Source organism: Octodon degus, unplaced genomic scaffold, assembly GCF_000260255.1.
Source record: "Octodon degus isolate 3935 unplaced genomic scaffold, OctDeg1.0 scaffold00040, whole genome shotgun sequence".
Classification (NCBI taxonomy): domain Eukaryota; kingdom Metazoa; phylum Chordata; class Mammalia; order Rodentia; family Octodontidae; genus Octodon; species Octodon degus.
This window is the reverse complement of record NW_004524616.1, coordinates 4,673,491-4,692,318: the sequence shown is the minus strand read 5'-3', so window position 1 is coordinate 4,692,318 and position 18,828 is coordinate 4,673,491. Positions and strand designations below refer to the sequence as shown.

The 18,828-nt window shown below is 47.8% G+C and overlaps 2 protein-coding genes across 2 annotated transcripts in view; both read right to left on the bottom strand.

Moving 5' to 3' along the window:
- Positions 1-831: 831 nt before the first annotated feature.
- Pcyox1l (prenylcysteine oxidase 1 like) lies at positions 832-10,941 on the bottom strand. Its single transcript, XM_004631283.2, has 6 exons — positions 10,796-10,941; positions 6,837-7,043; positions 5,433-5,607; positions 3,535-3,746; positions 2,376-2,516; positions 832-1,671 (listed from the first exon to the last, which is right to left on the bottom strand). The coding sequence occupies exons 1-6, from the start codon at positions 10,881-10,883 to the stop codon at positions 1,010-1,012; spliced, it is 1,485 nt and encodes a 494-aa protein (XP_004631340.1). The 5' UTR covers positions 10,884-10,941; the 3' UTR covers positions 832-1,009.
- A 4,927-nt stretch (positions 10,942-15,868) lies between these two features.
- Positions 15,869-18,828, bottom strand: part of LOC105742175 (grpE protein homolog 2, mitochondrial-like) — a 4,144-nt gene continuing 1,184 nt past the window's right edge. Inside the window, exon 2 of the mRNA XM_012514749.2 lies at positions 15,869-17,755. Coding sequence (XP_012370203.1) covers positions 17,391-17,755 — 365 coding nt within the window. The 3' untranslated portion in view covers positions 15,869-17,390. The remainder of the gene's footprint in view (positions 17,756-18,828) is intronic.

Here is an 18,828-nt window from a genome sequence, read left to right as displayed (position 1 = left end):
AGAAGCACCAGATCAGCCTCTGGCGAACTCAATCCCAACACCATTTCCTTCCCTTTCCTCAGGTGAAGATTTGGGGGACTGCTCCTCACCACCTGGGGGCTTGTCTCCTTTGCAAGGCAAACTCCTTGGATTACTCCTCAACCCTTGCACAGGGAGCACAATGGTCAATTCCTCCAGTGCCAAGGAAAAATCTTCCTATAGCCTAATTTGTTTCCCTTTCCCACTGGTTCTAGGAAGCTCAGAACTACACTGATGGCAATGTTAAGGCAAATGTCTCAGGTCCTACCATTCATCTTCCCCAACTGCAATACGGTTGAAAGGTTTGGAAATGGCTTCTAAGTAAGTCCTGAACTGGGTACCTCACATCTAGTAAGCCCATCCCAGACAGGGAGCTACTGTCATTTCTTTGGTCTACTGATGTCCCCTTTTCCTCTGTAACTTCTGGGACCAAATATTCTATTGCATGTTGCCTCAATGGACTGTGCACTGTGGGAGTAGGTAGTAGAACAGGATAGCAGCATTAGACCCACAGCTCTCTGCATATGTTCCTGTAGTCATCCTGGTTCCCAGTTAGAAAACCAAGAACAGTCTGAGAAGATGGGTTTTTATTCCTTTAAAAAAAAATAAATAAAACAAACACACTGGCTTAGATTTCCTTCCCTTTTCTTGTCTACCTTAAAGAAGTAACCATCCTCAAAGTAGACAGGCAGGTAATGGGTCACCTGGACTCACTATGGGGAGCGAGATGCTGGGTACCCAGCTCCATCTGTTCTGCTCTTGCTGTCTTCAGCCACCTTGAACTGTTGCCCCATGCCATGTGCCACCCTCCCTTCAAGCCAGCTGATTACAGACTGAAACCTTCACAAACTGTGAGCTAAATAAGATGTTCCTTTAAAAAAAATGCTGGATCCACGAGGGTCAGAAAGAGTGGCTCTGTCAGTCCCGGGCTGCTGGGGTTGCAATTCATCTTCCGTGTGGGGCACAAGTTCTTGGGTTCCATCTGGAGTCTTCACAGTTCAGTCTTGACCTTGTGCATTAAATCCTTTTGGTCAATTTTGTCCAGGTCCTGGTGCCAGCGGTTGTAAGCCAGCAGGGCCACATTCTTGGCAGCCACAGCTATCACCTCCACAGAGCTGGCTGCCCACTCCAGGGCATTGAGGTAGAAGAGTTGGTCATGGAGTACAAACCTCGGGAGGGCAGTGCGGGAGCCATACAGGGGGTGGGCCTGCCACTCGGCAGTCTGCACCGAGTAATAGGAGCGGAAGAGGGTCTTTAGCTCGGCCCGAAAGAGAGGCCTGGGGGACTGGACTCGCCAGACAGCTGCTTCCTGAGGCTGCTTCCGCCGGAAGCTGGCTGAGATGTTGACAGGGCAGATATTGTCCAGTGTGTAGAAGAAGCTGGGAAAATCTGTGGTAAGGATATTGGCAAAAGGGAAAAGCTTAGGGTCTGGGAAGCCGAAGTAGGAAGAGTTGAGATAGCCATGGACCAGCGAGACAACCGTGGGCTGGAAAGAGCCCTGGACATCTTCAATAGGTGGGGTGAAGCCTTCAAAGGTGAAGTTGCTGCTGCTGTTGTCCAGGTGCAGGGGGGTGGCGATGACCACAATGTCATAGAAGTCAGAGCCGCTGCCCCCTTCACTCTCATATCCCACTTGGTACAGGGGCTTGCCTTCTGCAAGGAGAGATGAGAGAACTGAGGCCAGCTTATCCTTGGCTCACGTCCACTTATCATCCGCTTGGGGCCCAGTACTGAGACCCTGGTGACAGGGAGCACCTGGGCTGTCCCTGTCCCTCCACTGATGTGGTCTGCACTGGCCTAGGAGTCAGGTGACCCAAGTTCTTCCTTGGGTTCTGCTGCTGACTGGCAGGGGTGCTTGGGCGAGGCCACAGCTCAAAGTCCTCACTGGGCAAAGGAGCAAGGCTGGAGCCAGGACAGACAGCTTTCTGGGTCTGATATTTGAATAAGACAGCAGCGCCCTCTAGTGCCTACCAGTGCCTTTTCTTTTTGTTTTGGTGGTGCTGGGGACAGAACCAGAAGCTCTAACACTGAGCTACACGCTCAGCCTCACTTAACACTTCTTTACTTAACGTTTTTCTAAAGTTATACAGTGTGGGCTGACCTTGAACTCATGGTGATCATCCTGCTTCAGCTTTCCAAGTGCTGGGATTACAGGTGTGTGGCACATACCTGGCTTATTTCACTTCTGAGATGAGCTGGCAATGCTAGACTGACTTCAGGTTGAGACTCTCCTGCTTCAGCCTCCCCAGAGCTGGGACTGCAAATGTGTGCCAGCGTGCTGGCTCTCAGTTGCTCTTTTCAAAGCACTTCTCTGCAGAGCACAGCCCAGGATTGAGATATAGGCTCTGCTCACTTACCTGTACTGTGCAAGGTCACAGAGGTCACTGTGGCGTGGATCACATTGGCCTTGGTGAGCTTCAGCAAACCGGAACACACCAGCTTGTTGCCCCCTTCCACTGACCACAGGCTGCCTTGCGCCCCGGCCAGGGACACGGCCCCTAGACAAAGAGGACGTGTGGCCCGAGGGTTCTCAGAACCTCCAGGCAGAGGCGGGAGAGCCCAGTGCTACTGTTCCTGGGCCTTCCTACCATGGCAAGACTCCCCCAACTGCGGGCACACGGAGGCAACAAAAACACCAACACAACCATGGTCACAATGCTGGTAAGTGAAAGTGTGCTGCTCAGTGAAAGAGCCAGCTCTAAAAAACACATAGTGTGGGATACTGCTTCTTTGGGGTGCTCAGGATGGGGGCAGCCACTGAAACAGGGAGAGAAGTGTTTCTCTATGCTGGGGGTGTTGGGGAGGTGATGCTTAAATTTGGGTATGGAGCTTCTTCTGGGATGATGAAAATGTATGAATTACATCTCAATGTAAATTCGTTATGAAGGACACATGAGACACAAAGAGTGGGCAGGAAGCAGCACCGAGAGGGTATTGGGGCCAGACCTGAAGGCTGCGAAGGAACCAAGGGAATAATACCCTGGGAAGATGGGCAGTGCTGGCCCATATAAATCCTTCCATTTATTTATTCCCCAAGCATGCATGCGTACCTAGCACAGCGCCGGTATTGTTCTGAGTCTTACCATGTATTGGTGGACACAGGAGCAAGAGTCCTGCCCTGTGAAGCCTGTGTTCTCTGCACTCAGGGCCCACACACATGCCTACCCCCTCAGTAATGGGCGGGGAATGCACTGATAGACAGGGGGTCAGAGGTCTCAGCACAGCAATTGTGAAACCAAAGCATCACCCTGACTCTCTCATTTACATGGAGTGAGGGATGAATGGGCCATCGGGAGTGGCAGACACACCCAACACCCTGTTCTGAGCTCTAATACTGTCTGTGAGGTGGGGCAAATACGGCCCTGCCAACTTGGAGGACTGGTGCCAGGGTCAAACAAGATGGGGCAACAATGTGCCGGTCAATGGTGACCATTGGGTAAATGTGAGGTTAAGGGGGTCCCCACTCCTGTGGATACCACACACAGAAGACCAGTAGGCTGTGGGTTGGACACTCACCAGCAAAGGCGGGCATCGCTGCTGACTGGCCGTAGCTGGCCCTCAGGACAGCAGAGACGACGTCATCAATAAAGCGCTGGGTGATGCCAACCTGGAGCAGGGACTCAGCTACAGAGCGCTGGGTCATGTTGACAAAGGCGGACTCTCCCAGTGAGTAGAGCAGCTCCTCCACACCCGAGAAGGCATAGCCGTGGGCTTGGTACTTATAGATCCTAAGAAACACATGGGCGCAGTCTCTGTGCACAAAGGCTCTTTGGCTGACTTCCTGCCACTAGAGGTCCCTGTGGACTTCCGAGCCCACCAGCGACTTTCTAGCTTCTCTATATATGGAGGGCTGGCACAGGAAGCTGGTTATGTTCCCCCTGGCCTGTTCTCTGGCTGTAGTGGGTCCATCCTTCTTAGACAGACAGCCTGGCAATAAGGACAAGTACTCCAGAATCCCACCAGTCCTGGCTCCATACCATGGTTTGGCTAAAGGTAATTATATCAACTCCAAGCCACTGCCTGGAGGTCACAGACCAAAGTCCTTTCTGTCCAACTAGGGCTGCTTGGTGGTGGGCATGGCCCATGCCTGCAGGACCTCCCCTGTCATCCCCATACAGATGTGGCAGGTTCTCCACTGGCCTCCAATAAACTCTACTTCTAGGACCATGCTGGACTCCAAGAGAGCAGATTCCCACCAGGCAGGACAGACAGCTGCTTTCCGTGGAAGGCCTCCCGCTCACTCCCAGCTCACCTCTTGTCCCTCCACCACTGACCTAGCCCAAGGACTGGTACAGACTGGAACCATCTGCTGGTAGATTTGTGGACTATCTGGTCTTTGAAATTTGCCCACTCTAGTGCTGCTTTGTAAACATGCTGAGTTTGGTTTTCTATGCTTCTACCAGGTAGAAGCATCCAGAGAACAGCCAGAAACTGAGTCTGGAACTGACAAACGGAAGTGGTCTCTCACAGTAGGGAGAAGTCACCACCCTGGGTGCGCAAAACACTGACAAGGGGAAAAAGTGTAAGAATGAGAAAGGAACGACAAAAACATAAGCATTGAGGGTTACTCGGATTCTAAGGAAGAAGCGCCACACAGCAGAGTGGGAAGGGGGCCACAGGGTCACCCTTAAGCACCTGGCTGTAAAGAAAGGAAGACAATAACAGGCCCAGGGGAAAAGGGTTTTCCCTGGGGGATGGAAGCAGGGAGAGCTGTAGCAGGGTATGGGGAGAGGATGTGCGGGTGCAGGGCGGGCACAGAGCCCCTGCTCTCCGTAGCTAGAGGTGATAGGGAGAGGGCTGGCACCAAGGAGGAAAGAGATAAAGAAGGGACTTGGTTCTAGATGGAAAAAATAGGCACAGCAAAGTTTGGAAATGGGTGGCCTGGGCTGCAGCTATGTGGCATTTAGCCTGCACCAAGAATTTGTTGCAAGTGTGAACACATACAACACTAGAGTTCCAGCTTCTGGAAAAATGAGAAGATCTGGGCACACAGGGTGGGCATCCGCACACAGCTGGCCACGGCCTGTGGTGGTGCACTGGCTGCTGTGACTGAGGGCCTTGTTTTTTGAATCACCCCACATCCTGAGGTTCCCTGGCCCCACCCACCCTCATGGTGCTGCTTCCCTCTCGTACTGCCTACTTTGGATGTTTAGGGGACTGAGGGTCAGCCTGTGCTTTACTCAGCCCAGTGAAGGAAAGAATGCAGGAGAGTGTGAGGACTGCAGCAGCACCAGCCCTGCCCATTGGGCCTTTCCTCCTGCTTGGTCTGGCTCTGAGCCTGTGCTGAACTGACTGGGGGCCCTCACAGCCAGTCACTGAGTGTACCTTCTTTTCTGATTGACAGTGGTGGAGCTGGTTCCTTTCCCCACTCTTCTCTCCCGGGGAACCCCACCCTCAGGTTCGCCCAGCCCTACCTCATGAACTTTTCCATGACCTCTTCCACCCACATCTGCAGCCTCAGGAAGCTGATGCCGTAGTGCCACCAGAGGCGGAAGAGGTTCAGCAGGTACCAGTCAGTCTCCTCCAGCACGAAATGCTCCCCGCCGAAGATGGCGCTCCTGCCCACTACCTCACGCCGGTGCCTCAGCCCTGTGGAGACCAGGAGCTCCTCAGGTCCCCTTCATGAGGTCCCCTCAGGGGGCCTGACAGTGCTTTAAGATTAAATGCAAGGCCTTCCTAATGTAAAAAGCTGATGTGGTCAAGGAAATGGGGATTTTTTTTTTTTTGCAGCACTGGGGATTGAACTCTGAACGCTGTGCTTGCCAGACAAGCACTTATCTACTGAGCTATCTCCCCAGGCCCTGTCGAAATGGGAATGCTATGGTTTTTCGATGTCTACAAACAGCACACAAACACACTGGGAAAATGTTTGCCTTTCCTAGCCAATAAGATGATGCAAATGGGAGTCATGTACCACTTTACATTTTTTTTTCTAACAAGGATCCTCTTGGCCATAAGAGATTTTCTGATCTCATTCCAGAAAGGCCAAGGGCTGACACAGGGCTTGCTCTGAGTTGGGGTCACGGGCCCCCAAAGTGCTGGAAGTAACCGCAGCTCCCTCCAGACGTCCACCACTGTACAACTTACACAGGAATGGACTAAAAAGTACACATACCGACATGATTTATTCCTTCCCCACCTGCACACACTACTTCACTGCTTTGTCACCTTGACAACATACTGTATCTTAGATTATTCTGTACCTTGGAATGAACCATCTGCATGTTCTTACACAACTGTGTTTAACCTCAGCCTCCAGGAAGGGGGGGCGTTCTCTGCCATATGCTGTGGCGAAGAAAGCTGCAATGTGCAAGTGTGCACGTCTGTCACTTTGCACATCACAAGGCCCTTGTGAGTTTACATCTAATGACCGGAATTCTTGCATCAAACAGCACATGCACTGCATCCTTGACAGATGCTGCCACGTGATTTGAGCTGAGGTACCTAAGTCCTCTGAGCCTCTGCTCCCTTAGGGGGAGAGCCTGGTAGGGAGAATCTGAAGTAGTGCACACCTGCCACGTGCATGGGCACCAGCATGTGGACACTGATCTGACCCTGGTAATCAAGAGGCAGTAAATTGAGAGGGAAATAAACTGGCCTGGGGGTCAAACCTGAGTTCTAGTGCCGGCTCTGCAACTAACACACTGTAACCTCAGGCAAGTTCCTTCCCCTCTCTGGTCTCAGCTGCTCCATCTGTAAAATGAGGAGATTGGGCTACATGACCATCGAGCCTCAAACGTCTAGGCAGTCTGGGAAGAGCCTGGTGGCGACTGCCAGCCCGGGAGAGTGGGCACAGGAGCCCCAGAATGGGCACTCACCCAGCAGCTTGACGAAGTCTTGCATGTGCAGGCTCAGGGAGTGGAAGGAGGCTGCCCCACTCTCATAGTGCTGTCTGTTGACGGAGATGGTGGCCAGGCGGCCACCCACAGTCCCCTTCTCGTACACATCGATCTGCACCCGGGGTCCAAAGTGCTGCTGCAGGAAGTGGGCCACAGCAGAGCCTCCAATCCCGGCCCCGATCACGGCTGTCAGCAGGCCCAGGGCCAGAGAAGGAGAGAGCACAGGGCGAGACCACGGTTACCCTATCCATCTGCTCCACTGGTAGCGCGCCAGGCCTTCACATTTCAAAAAGGAAATTTCAGTCTCAATTTTCAGTAGAGCTATGAATGACCAAAGGCCAACCTGTAAACTGGCACCTACAATCACCAATATTTTATAAAAATACACCACAGCAGCTGAAGAAAAACTCTAAAAACACTTTAGAGAGAATAAATTTCACCATGAACTGGAATAAATGGCCATTGACCAGTTCTGTTTGATGAATCAGTGTCTGGAAACCGCTCCTTGACCCAAGGATTAATGAATTAGAGCCTTCGGCCAAATCCAAGCAGATGCTTTTTTTTTTCCTCCGGCACCGGGGATTGAACTCAGGACCCTGCACTTGCCAGGCAAGCACTTATTCTACTGAGCTATCTCCCTGGCCCTAGATGCTTGTTTTTGCAAAAGTTTTACTACTATTTGAGTGTTGCCGGCAGGGTCTGCCTGTGTCATTTAGGCTGGTCTTTGACTCCTGGGCTCCAGTCACCCTCCTGAGCGCTGGGACTATGGATGTTTTAGCCACCGCGCCTGGCTCCAAAGCTTTTTAGCCTCCGTATCCCCACACTCGTTCTTTTGCTTACTGCTCATGGTTACTTTCATGCTAGGCAGAGCTGAGTACTATAACAGAATTGGTGACAACCCCCAGCACCCAAAGTATTTACTGTCTGGCTCTTTACGGAAAAGGTTTCTGGCCCTTGGTCTAAGTGCAATCTGTGACCTGCCACTTAAGTCATCTCTACTTCTGTGCTAAGGCTGGCACGCACCGTTGGGGGCGCTATTTGTCATTTATAAGAGTCCAGTTAGAACTCTTGCTTGTTTTCTGTTGAGGTCTTTCTTGTGGGAATTACTGTTCACTGTCTTTACCGCTGTTATTTACACAGTTGGTTCTTATGTTATCAGTATTCTCTTCCCAGTCACTGATAAAAACATTTCACTATACAGAGCTCAGAGGTATCATTATGATGAAACACTATATAGACAAATACTCATTATTAGATGGCCCCATGGGGCAGGGGAGATAGCTCAGTGGCACAAGTGCCTGCCTCGCAAGCACAACAACCTGAGTTTAATCCCTGGTACTTTTTTTCTTAAAAAAGAAAAACAAACAAAAAAAGATAGCCCCATGAAGCTGGGTGTGGTGGTATAACACCTATAGTTTAAGTGCTCTGGAGGCTGAAGCAGGAGGATTGCTACACGTTTGAGGACAGCCTGGGCTACATAGTGAGTTTAAGGCCAGCCTAAAATACATAGTGATACCTTTTCTGAAAAAAAAAAAAAAAAAAAAAAAAAAAAAAAAAAAAAAGCCCCATAAAGGTACAGCAAATTAGCTCTGAAGCTATTACCTACTCCACAATTTTGCCCAACATGTACCTGAAACATCACTTCCCTCTCATGTGACAGTCTAGTAGTCCCAAATGCCTTCTTCCTGGACCTACTCTGGGCCCTAAGACTCCCAGCTCCTGACAAGAAGTGTCAGGGGCAGTCTTCAGCCTTATCTATCCATTCCACTCCCTGCCCTCCTACTGTGCACCTGCATGCCTGTATCCTCACTCAGGCCTGGGCTGAGCTGCTCTCCTCACCAGGAATGTCCTCTCTGTGACCTGTGCCTCCCTGACTTCTCCCTCATTTGTCGCCTTTAGCTCAGCTTGTTTGAGCCACCTCAGATGAGTCAGGTGTCCCTCCTGTGTATTCACAAAGCACCCTCTGCTTACCCTGGCTACACCATATTCAAATGGTTTAGGGAGATGGAGAGCAAGGGGAGGGAGAGGAAGAGAGAGAGAGAGACAGGGAGGGAGGGGAGAGAGAGCATGTTCAGGGTCACTTTGTTTATAGATACTGGCACACAGAAGTTTATGAAGTATTTGTCGCATGCTGAAGAATTGACCACCTCTGCCTCCTAGTACTGGAGCATGCTAACAAGTGTGCTCTTAGCTTTTTCTTAACAGCTCTGCTGCCCTCCCCTACACTGGCAAGTAGAGTCCCCAACATCACATTTATGTTTCTCAAGATGGACTGATATTTCAAGACTGAGGGGCCACCAAGGATGTGGGGAGCAGCGGACATCACCTCTCTATTCAGTCTACAGAACTGACACCCACTCTGAGATCAGGTAAGATGAGCTGGAACTCGAACAGGAATGAAATAGGGCTTTGTCCTCAGGAGCCCTGCCAGCCAGTGGGCAGATTTATGCCCCCTCAGCCACAAGATCCTGTAACAGTGTACAATGAAAGTGCTCCGGGGAGGCCTGCAGAAGCAATGGCTTCCAAGCGGCAGTGGGAACAGCCTTTACAGAGGAAATAACATTTGGTCAGGACCTCAGTGGACACCTGGCAGTACTAGTCAGAGGAACTGCATGTTTCAAAGAACAGCATGGGTGAGGTGGACAGGTCAGCTGGAATGAGGAGGTAGGAAGTGCCACACTGCCAGGCAGGCCTGCTAGAGGAAGGCCATGCCCCTTCCCCAAAGGCCCATGGGAAGTGTCCTAGCCTACTGCCCACCCCCAGCGGGAAGGAGAGTGTTCTACACTCCTGGACACTGCCTAGCTTCTTCATCCTTCTCATCCTGGCTCAAGCCTGCCTTCTCCTTGAAGACTTCTTCGTTTGCTTGCTCCAGCCCTCAAGACTCTCTACCATGAACTCAGTCTATCAAACTGATTTCTGGCACCACGGCCTGTCTTAGCGTCTTACAGGCCACCATGGTTTTCCAGCACAGTAAGCTTTAGCACTGCACTGGCCCAGACAAGTCTGTGGCCTCCTCTGACACCTCCAAGGCAATTTAGCTGACCGCGGCATTGGGAGGGCAGCCTAGGAAAGTCGGGACTCTGCCTCCCACACTGGAATCCCAGCACCTCTGCTTGTGTGAAGTTCACACGTAAGGGACTTGAAAATCCTTGAGTCATGAAGAATTAAAAGTGACAATTACTCTCAGTAAATATGGAGCTCTAGTCAATGACAAGCGTGACTGAATTATTTAGCGCGATTTCCTGACATCAGCAATGCATTTGAAGTGCATCAAATGTAAAAGTACTCGTGGATGGGCGGAACATATGGGAGGTTCTTGGTTCAAACCTCAGCCTTTTACGTCTCCAGCAGATCTGATGGGTCTTGGTGGAGCTCTGTCGGGTCGACCAGAAGTTAGAGCTTAGAAGTTCCTTCCAGGAAGCCCTCCCAGAGCGGGCCAAACCTCGGGGAGGAGCCCTTCCTCCGTGCACAGTCTGCCTCAGCACTAGAAGGGGCTGGGCGTGTTGAGGTCTCAGTTCCAAGCAGGAACTAGCCACATAGAGGCCCCCACAGACCCTTGTGAATACATCGCCCAGCTCCTTCCCGCTCTCTGCCATGCGGGCGCACCTGGCAAGGAGCCAACTCCATGCTAGGGGCTCAGGGATCCGGCATCTTCCTGAGATCAGTGGCTAGCCCTGCCCAGCCAGGCCTCTGCCGTCCCAGGTGGCCCTCTCGCATGTCATGGCACCTCCCCCATCAGCACCTTCCCCATGCGGTCCCCTCCTCGCCCGGCCCCAGCCCCAGCTCCTCGCCTCGGCCTCTCCTTTACCCAGCTCCCTTCCTGAGGACTCCTCCCTTGTCCGGCTGCCCTCCCCTGCCCTCCGACAGCTGGCGCCGCCGCAAACCCTTTTCCCGCCCAACCCTCCCCAGCTCAGCCCCACACCGCATTCTCCCCGCACCGATTTTGCCGGGCGGGGCGTCTCCGCCTGCAGCAGCCACGAAGAGGATCGCGGCCAGAGCAGAGAGAAGCCGAGCAGCGCGGGCCATGGCGGGCAGAGACCTAGGCAGCGCGCTGCAGCTCAGGAGCTCGCGGGTTGGCGCTCGGCTCCCCGCCCCGCCCGGCGCTCCAATGGCCGTTCCACCTCCCAGGCCGGCCGTGGCCCCTCATTGGCCGAGCAGCCATCCCTCCCCAGTACGAAGCCCTCATTAGTTCGGTCTCTCCCCGTGAGGAGAATGTCATTGGCCGTTTATGCGTTCCGCCTCCCGGATGCGAGCATCTCATTGGTTGGCTGCTTGGGCTGTGGCGCAGGTGTGTGCGCCTTCGGATCTCAGCATCAGGACCGCTCAGCTGCGGAAGATAGAGGAATCAAAAACTACCTTTCAGCCTTATGGACTTCCTAGCTCTGGGATGTACCGTTTCCGTGTCTCCTTCCGTTTCTACTTTTATAAGACAGACAGAATAACCCCTGCTGCACTCTCCCAGGTGGCTGTGAGATAATGGATGTGAAACGGTGGAGTTGAACCTGCAAGGATTGGGAGAGCTGACCAGTGGGCTCCTGAAACAGCTGTACACTCCCGGTACTATAGGTTCTCACCCGTGTTTGCAGACTCTGTATAGTTTGTATCAATGAATTTTGCTCCTTCAAAGACAAAAGGGAAGCATTTCATTAATTCTCTTTCCGGAAAGCAGAAAGATGAGGCTAACAAAACCATTTTCATTGTCTCAGAAAACGAGAGCAGCTCAGTGTGGTCGGTACCACACCGTGAAGGACAGATTTCCTCTGGCACAGTAAAGTTAGGGTGAGTTTCAGAATATGGAAAATCTGTAGTGATTCGAAATATGGCTAAGAGAAGAAACGGAAGGCATGAATTCATAGCTAAATTCTAAGTCAGCTTTTGATTCTTACTAGGTCTAATCTGGATCATTACTAATAAAGATGTTGATGAACGAGCATTTCTCTTTTTCTTTCGTGGCGCTGGGGGGACTGACTGACCAGGGCCTTCTGGCTGAACTACATCCTCAGCTTTAATTATGAATCACTTACTTTGCCCACAAACGTGAACTTTGCGCAGGGCCGGTGGGATCATTGCGTCTGTCCCACATGGGGTCACTGTGGGTGGGAGGATCCAATTTCATGGGGCTGTAAGGACGCGGCTGGCTCAGCGGAAAGCCGTCAGGGCCCGCAGTTCTACTACACATGCTGTGTAAGCCTGTTCTCGGCATGATGGGCAGGTCCAAGATAGGTGAGGCTGTCTTTTAAGGTTTGGGTCCGGAAACGAGCAACGTCATTTCTACCGGTTAAACAATTACAAAGGTCTAGAGGTCCAAGTTGGGGAGTAGCTTGGTGGTCTAAGTGCCTGCCTGGCAAGCACAAAGACTGGGGTTTGTGCCTAAGGAGTCACACGGAGAGAAAACATTCTCTCAGGCTTTCACAGAGAGCACATTGGCCAAGCAATGGCCGTGACTCATCCACATGGCTGACACTGACAAAGGTTCTACCATCTGAGGTACAGGATATCAGGATAAATCCTGAGGGGATTTCACTGACCTTCTCAGACCCAAAAGCTCTTGTTGCATAGATCCTGCTTTACCTTGGTCTTAACCATCCAGCAGAAAAGTATAAAAACAAAATATATTGGGCTGGAGAGATGGCTCAGTGGTCTAAAGCACCTACTCGGAACAAGCTTGGCAAAGCACAGGGACCGCGGTTCGATCCCCCAGAACCACATGCCAGCCAGCCCCGCCCCCTGGTGGGCTGAGCTGGCCACAGCAAGCGCAGGGGCCTGAGTTCAATCCCCAGTTCCACTAAAAAAAAAAGCCAAGCCATGTTATGTTGAGCTGTAGGGGACTCAGCTCAACAATTTCTGACATTGCCAGTGAAGTGGAAGACCCAATACTATTATGAGCTACTGGACTCTTAGAATATTTTGCTGAGTTTACACACCTATAATATTCAAATAATGGAACTTAACAAAAAAAAGGGGATACAGATGAATGTCCATTTTGTATCTCTGTATTCAAAGTGGTTAGGATAGATATATAGTTACATTCTCTTAATGAATAGAGGGATTTGTTCTAATGGTGTTTGTAAATAGGTATCAAGTCCGCATCTTGTACAGCAATTAACCACTAGGAAGAATGTATGCAATGTGTTAATTATTGAAACTGTCCTACCAATTTGGTTTGAAACTGTCTCATTGCTATTTGTTTCTCAATAAAATTATGGAAAAAAAAAAAAAAACAAAAACCAAAACCAAAGACTGGGGTTTGATCCCTGGTACTACATGTGGTGTGGGCCCCGGAAACCTGGGCCCGTGGTGCTGGCCACCAAAACTGATTGTGGTGGCGCAATCCCAGCACTGGGGAGGCTGAGATAGGAGGTTCACTGTGAGTCTGATCTGCATGAGACCCTGAACCAAATAAATAAATAAATACTTGAACAAATTTTTTAACAATGTGTCAAGGAATGCCAGAGTTATGCTTTAAAACTACCATAGTGAACTTCACAGCACCAGCAGTTTGGATAGAATAATATACTGATTAATTAGCCCTGGGGATAGGGGAGATAATGGATTATGGAACCAGGGCATACAGGAAGGCCTGGAATAAGAAAAATTCAAAGGGGCTGGAGAGATGGCTCAGTGGTCTAAGGCACCTACTTGGAACAAGCTTGATAAAGCACAGGGACCGCGGTTCGATCCCCCAGCACCACATGCCAGCCAACTGCGCCCCCTGGTGGGCTGAGCTGGCCACACTCACACACACACACATATACCCCAAAATAAATGTTAATAAATAAATAAATTTAAAAAAAATTCTTTAAAAAAAAAAAAAAAGAAAGAAAGAAAAATTCAAAGGCAAGTCTCAGGTAAGGATAGCTCCAAGGAGGTCCGTTTAGCCAGGAAGCTGGATATATGACAGCTAACTGAGAAGCAGAAGACAAGGTCAGATACGCAGAAGCTGGGAAGAAACAGGAAAGTGAAGGTTAGATCAAGGCCCATGGCTAGCGATCTGCTTAGGATGCTTGCAAGTGCAGTAAAGCATGTAAGACAACTAAAGTAAGACACAAACACAAAAAAGAAAATAAAGAGAGACACAGACTTCCACACTGAAGCAGGGTGTGGAAAACATACAGCACTCACTTTGCTTTGCTGTGTTGAGCTCTCAAGTTCCTTCTCCTGAGCACCCCAACGAAGACCAGCAGTCAACAAAGCATACATTTTGAAGCAGGAAGACAAAGCCTCTGAGCAGCTGGGGCTGCTCTCTGCGGATCAGGAGTACAGCACTTTCCTAGCACATGAGGCTCTGGGTTTGATCCTCAGAACCACAAACAAAAAAATCCCACTTGAACTGCAGTTATTTCAAACTGGGTTTTATTAGTTGTTTCTGAGTATTACATTTCACCCTTTGTTTTCCATTTGTCTTGACTGTGGTGTTTTAAGAACCTCTTACTGACTCCTGTCATGAAAGAGCACCAAATATAACACTTAACATTGTAAGAAAACGATTCCTTGTAACAGTAAGAAAAGTCAGTAAAAGATATGGCAAACCTAAGTACTATTAATACACCCAAAGGTCCTCTTCAAGCAAGGCAAGGCTTCCTTACATGTCACCTACAAGCCAATGTCTTTTCACTTTATACGTATAGAGATGAAAATAATTATGAGCATTCTTCAGTCTAAAAAATGTTTTTTTTGGGGTATGTAAAACAACAACAACAACAACAACAACAAAAAAAAAAAAACCCACAAAAAACCCAAAAACCAAAACCAACACACCAGGGCCAAATAGCTCAGTGGATTAAAGTGCCTGCTTCGGCAGATGCAGGGGCTGGGAGTTTGATCGGTGAATGAGACTGGGTGTGGTGGTGAGCGCCTGTAATCCCAGTGCTTGGAAGGCTGAAAAATAGCAAGGATCACTACAAGTCTGATCTGTGTAGTGAGACCATGTAGACCCTGTACTAAATACATTAAAAAAAGAGGAACATAAGTCACTGTAAATTATAAACTTACATTAAAAAAAAAATTTGCTTTGAAGGCTTCTCTTTTTCTTAGACTTTAGAAGCCATAAAAATGCAGAAAAAAATGTGCATAACAAAAATAAATATGAAGGCATGCTGTAGCAGGCAATTTATACATTTCATTTAATCCTTATAACACCATGAAATTATTACTGTAATCATTTTATAAACAAGCTTACAAGAGTGAAATAACTGGTGCCCCCAGTTACATAGGTGACCGAGCTGGAATTTATGCCCAAATCTGCCTAATAAGCCTCACCTCTATCTGCTGTGCTGGCTCCCTGAAGCCCTTCAGTTTGACATGCTTACTACTATAAGCTGTATCTTCTAGTTCTAAACATGCACTTTAAGTTTCCAAAACTACTGAACAATAAAAGAACCTAAAATTATTCTCAATCTACTTGTAGATTGCATAAATTATATTCAATCTACAGGAGGTGAACAGCATTAGAAAACTCTTCAGGTAATCAGAATATTTCACACAAAATTATGTTAGTTCCAGTTCATTGATAATGATAACTAGCAATCACAAAGCCCATGTGGCTAACTGGCTCATTTTTTATTGTCACCATCTGGCCATCTGACAGGAATTAAGGCAAAAAAAAAAAAAAAAAAAAAAGATGAATTCATAGTGTAAATTTGATTGCTCATTAAATTTCCAAAAGAATCTTTTGGTTACATTTTAAAAGTGCACGCTTCCTTGTCCCATGTCCCCCAGCTCCTACACTCTACACAGGCCTATACCATCCTGTCTCCATCTAGTTTTTAAAAAATCTGATGGAGATGGTCATATATACAGAGGATGGCTTTACTGACACGGCTGTGTAATATCTTGTATTTATATCTAGTTGTCTAAGAGGGTAACTAACCATCCCAAAATGTGACTGTAGGAGACCAGTTCTATTGTTCAGGCTGCCACATAAGCTTTGTCTGGCCCTCCTTTGAGTCTCATTTTGTGGGAGTGACACACATACCTATTTAATAATATAGTGTGTGTTTCCTCATCTTATTTCAGTTTAATTCACAGCCTACCCAAGGAAACTTAGAAAGGTGAAGAGAAGCCAGCTTGCTTCCCTATAGGGTTTTGGAGTTTTAGGGGAAGTACTTTGTGGGTAAGGAGCTTAAAGTCATACAATCTGTACAGCCAACAACTAATTGTTGCTGGGACATATCTGCATGTATATTAATCTTAGATGACTGAATATCCACTTGTTCCATATTCAAGTTATTGACATTTTTCCCTTTAGTTCCAGTCCTAAAAAAGACTGAAACTCATACCTCAGAAGCAGAAAGGATAAAATTAGAGTAAGGCTCTTCTAAAATTAAAATACCTCAGACTTCTTTCTAACATCTGACTGATGTATTATTCATTCACTTAAGTCATTTCTTGGACATAGCTTTTACACAGTATGCTACAAAGTAGGACTGAAAAAAGATACATTGGTCCATTATCTACATAAAAGAGGAACTAGATGTTTACACAAATGTAACTTAAAATGGATATAAAACCTAGGAAACAAAAGCTGTTAGGGTTAGAGAAATAAGTCAGGAGCACAGCAAGTAGAAGACCATGGATTTGATTCCAAGCACCACAAAAAACAAAACAACAAAGTCTGTCAGTGCAAGGGAGGTAGTGATTCGTGAATACCAATTAAATACAACAAAAACCTAAACACTCAGCTTAACTGGATGAAATGAGAAACCCGGGGAATCTAATGTTTTTGTCCAGATCACCTTCATAATCCAACATGCATTCCATGGCAAATATGACAAACATGCAGTCAGGGCTGGTGGAATGGGCAGTTACAGGTAATTATCTATATAGACCCATTTGGGTCATTAGCTGTTGGTGCTGCCTCAGTTTGTCCAAAATTATGATATATGTTGGGAATAATTTTCTATTTGCAAATAATTTTCTATTTGAAAGGGATGTATCTTGGATTGCTTGATGCTCTCTGCTTCCGAAGTCTAGGCTGGTCCATCAGCCCTTCTAATTGGAGTCAGAGGGGGTTGGTATGGAGCAATGACGTGAGTACAGAGCCTCGTAGGAACCACAAAGCATGGCTAAATGCAAAATAATAAAATAATAAAATGAGAAGGGAAGTCCTGGGAATCCATGTATATAAAAATCAACCCAAGTGATCTAAATTTTTATATAAATGTAAAGCTAAGTACCCACATGCTGAATCAATCTTTTTTTTCTATCACAAAATACAATATAGTGTACTAATTTCAACAATTCATTGAAGATACATAGTTAAGAGAATTTTGGATTCAAAGTCAATCAGAGTACCAATTTAAAAATAACTTTGTAAACATATCTTGATAAAGGCCACAAATGCCTGATGACAAGATTTCTCATGAGACCAAATGGGTCACATAAAATCAAAAGTATCTTAGAAATAAAGCCAATGTGACTATATCCAAAACAGATCACATGAAGTACCTCATGTACAATACAAACCTAGATTAATAAATAAAGGAAACACAGGTGACTGTGGTCTGGGAGGACATTCTGTTCCTGACGGCTTGCTCATAGTCTTTTCTGAGACTCCACTGCCACTTCCACCTGGGCAAGTCTAATAGTGCGGCCATGCAGTTTGTAGCCATCTTGCCTTACCAATGCCACGGTGCCAGGCTGTACCCCAATATCAGCAGGCACGTGACAGATGAGTTCATGCTCATGAGGATCATATTTGTCACCAATGGGTGCCATCTTCTCCAGACCATGCTTGGTAAATACACTTTTCAGCTTTGCTTCTAAAAGTGACAGCCCTCGGAAGACTTTCTCCAGAGTGAGCTTCTGGTCCCCAGCCTCCGTTTCTTCAGAAATGCACTCAGTAGTCTTCTCCAGAATGTCTGCCACCTCTACCAAGTCCTTACAGAAACTTTGGATTCCTACCGAAAAAGCAGACACTTATGAGGAATCATTCTGCCTTTAGGGATGAAATCTGGGGCAGGCCCAGATAGATAGTCAGTATACTTTACCCTGGTACTCCAGAAAGTGAAAAGACAGTCACACAGGACTGGGAGATCACCACTGCTTACCACCCCAACCCAAGTGACCAATTAGTCTCTTTCACAAGTTACAGATGACCAGGAACCCTTTAGGAAATGTGGTAGAAGGTTAGAATCCAAAACCTAGATTAAATTTACCTACAATAAGCTAAAATAAAAAAATAAAAAAAAAAAATAAATCTATCTTTTGAGACAGGATTGGACAATACAGTTTGGAGTGGCCCTGTGGTCACTTCTGTAGCCCCTAGGTTGGTCTCAAATTCACGGAAATCCTCCTGTCTCAACCCCCGAGTGCTGGTATTATGGCCATGTGCCACCACACTCAGGGTGGCCACATGGTGGGAACCTGGGAATCTGGGGCCAAGATCCCATGGCACGCAGGGCCAGGGACTGAACTCGGGTCCTTCTGCTTGCCAGGTAGCTTATGCTTCTGAGCTATCTCCCTGGCCCTCTGAGCTGTTAAAATTACTATTTTTCTATTTCTTGCATTTTTGTTGTTTAGTATTAAGTTATACTTTTTTTGCGGTACTGGGGATTGAACTCAGGACCCTGTGCTTGCCAGGCAAGCACTTATTCTACTGAGCTATCTCCACAGGTAAGTTATAAATGTTTAAAAATTCCTGCCTGTGTCACTTGTGCTAAAGCCACATTTTCTTTTTTGTGGTACCAGTGATCAAACTTGTGACCTTGTGCTTGCCAGGCAGACACTTACGCTGCTGAGCTATCTCCCCGGCCTTACAGCCACATTTTCAACAGGGAAGGTATTATTAATTCATGGGAGATAGAAGGGGGTAGCAATAAAAAAGGCAACACTATATTGAGAATGCTGAGGGTTGGGGAGACAGTCCAATGATATAAGCACCTGCCTGGCAAGCACAACAACCTGAGTTTGATTCCTGGTACCACATAAAAAAGAATGTCACAGGGTGTTTATTTTCTTTTCTTTTTTTTTT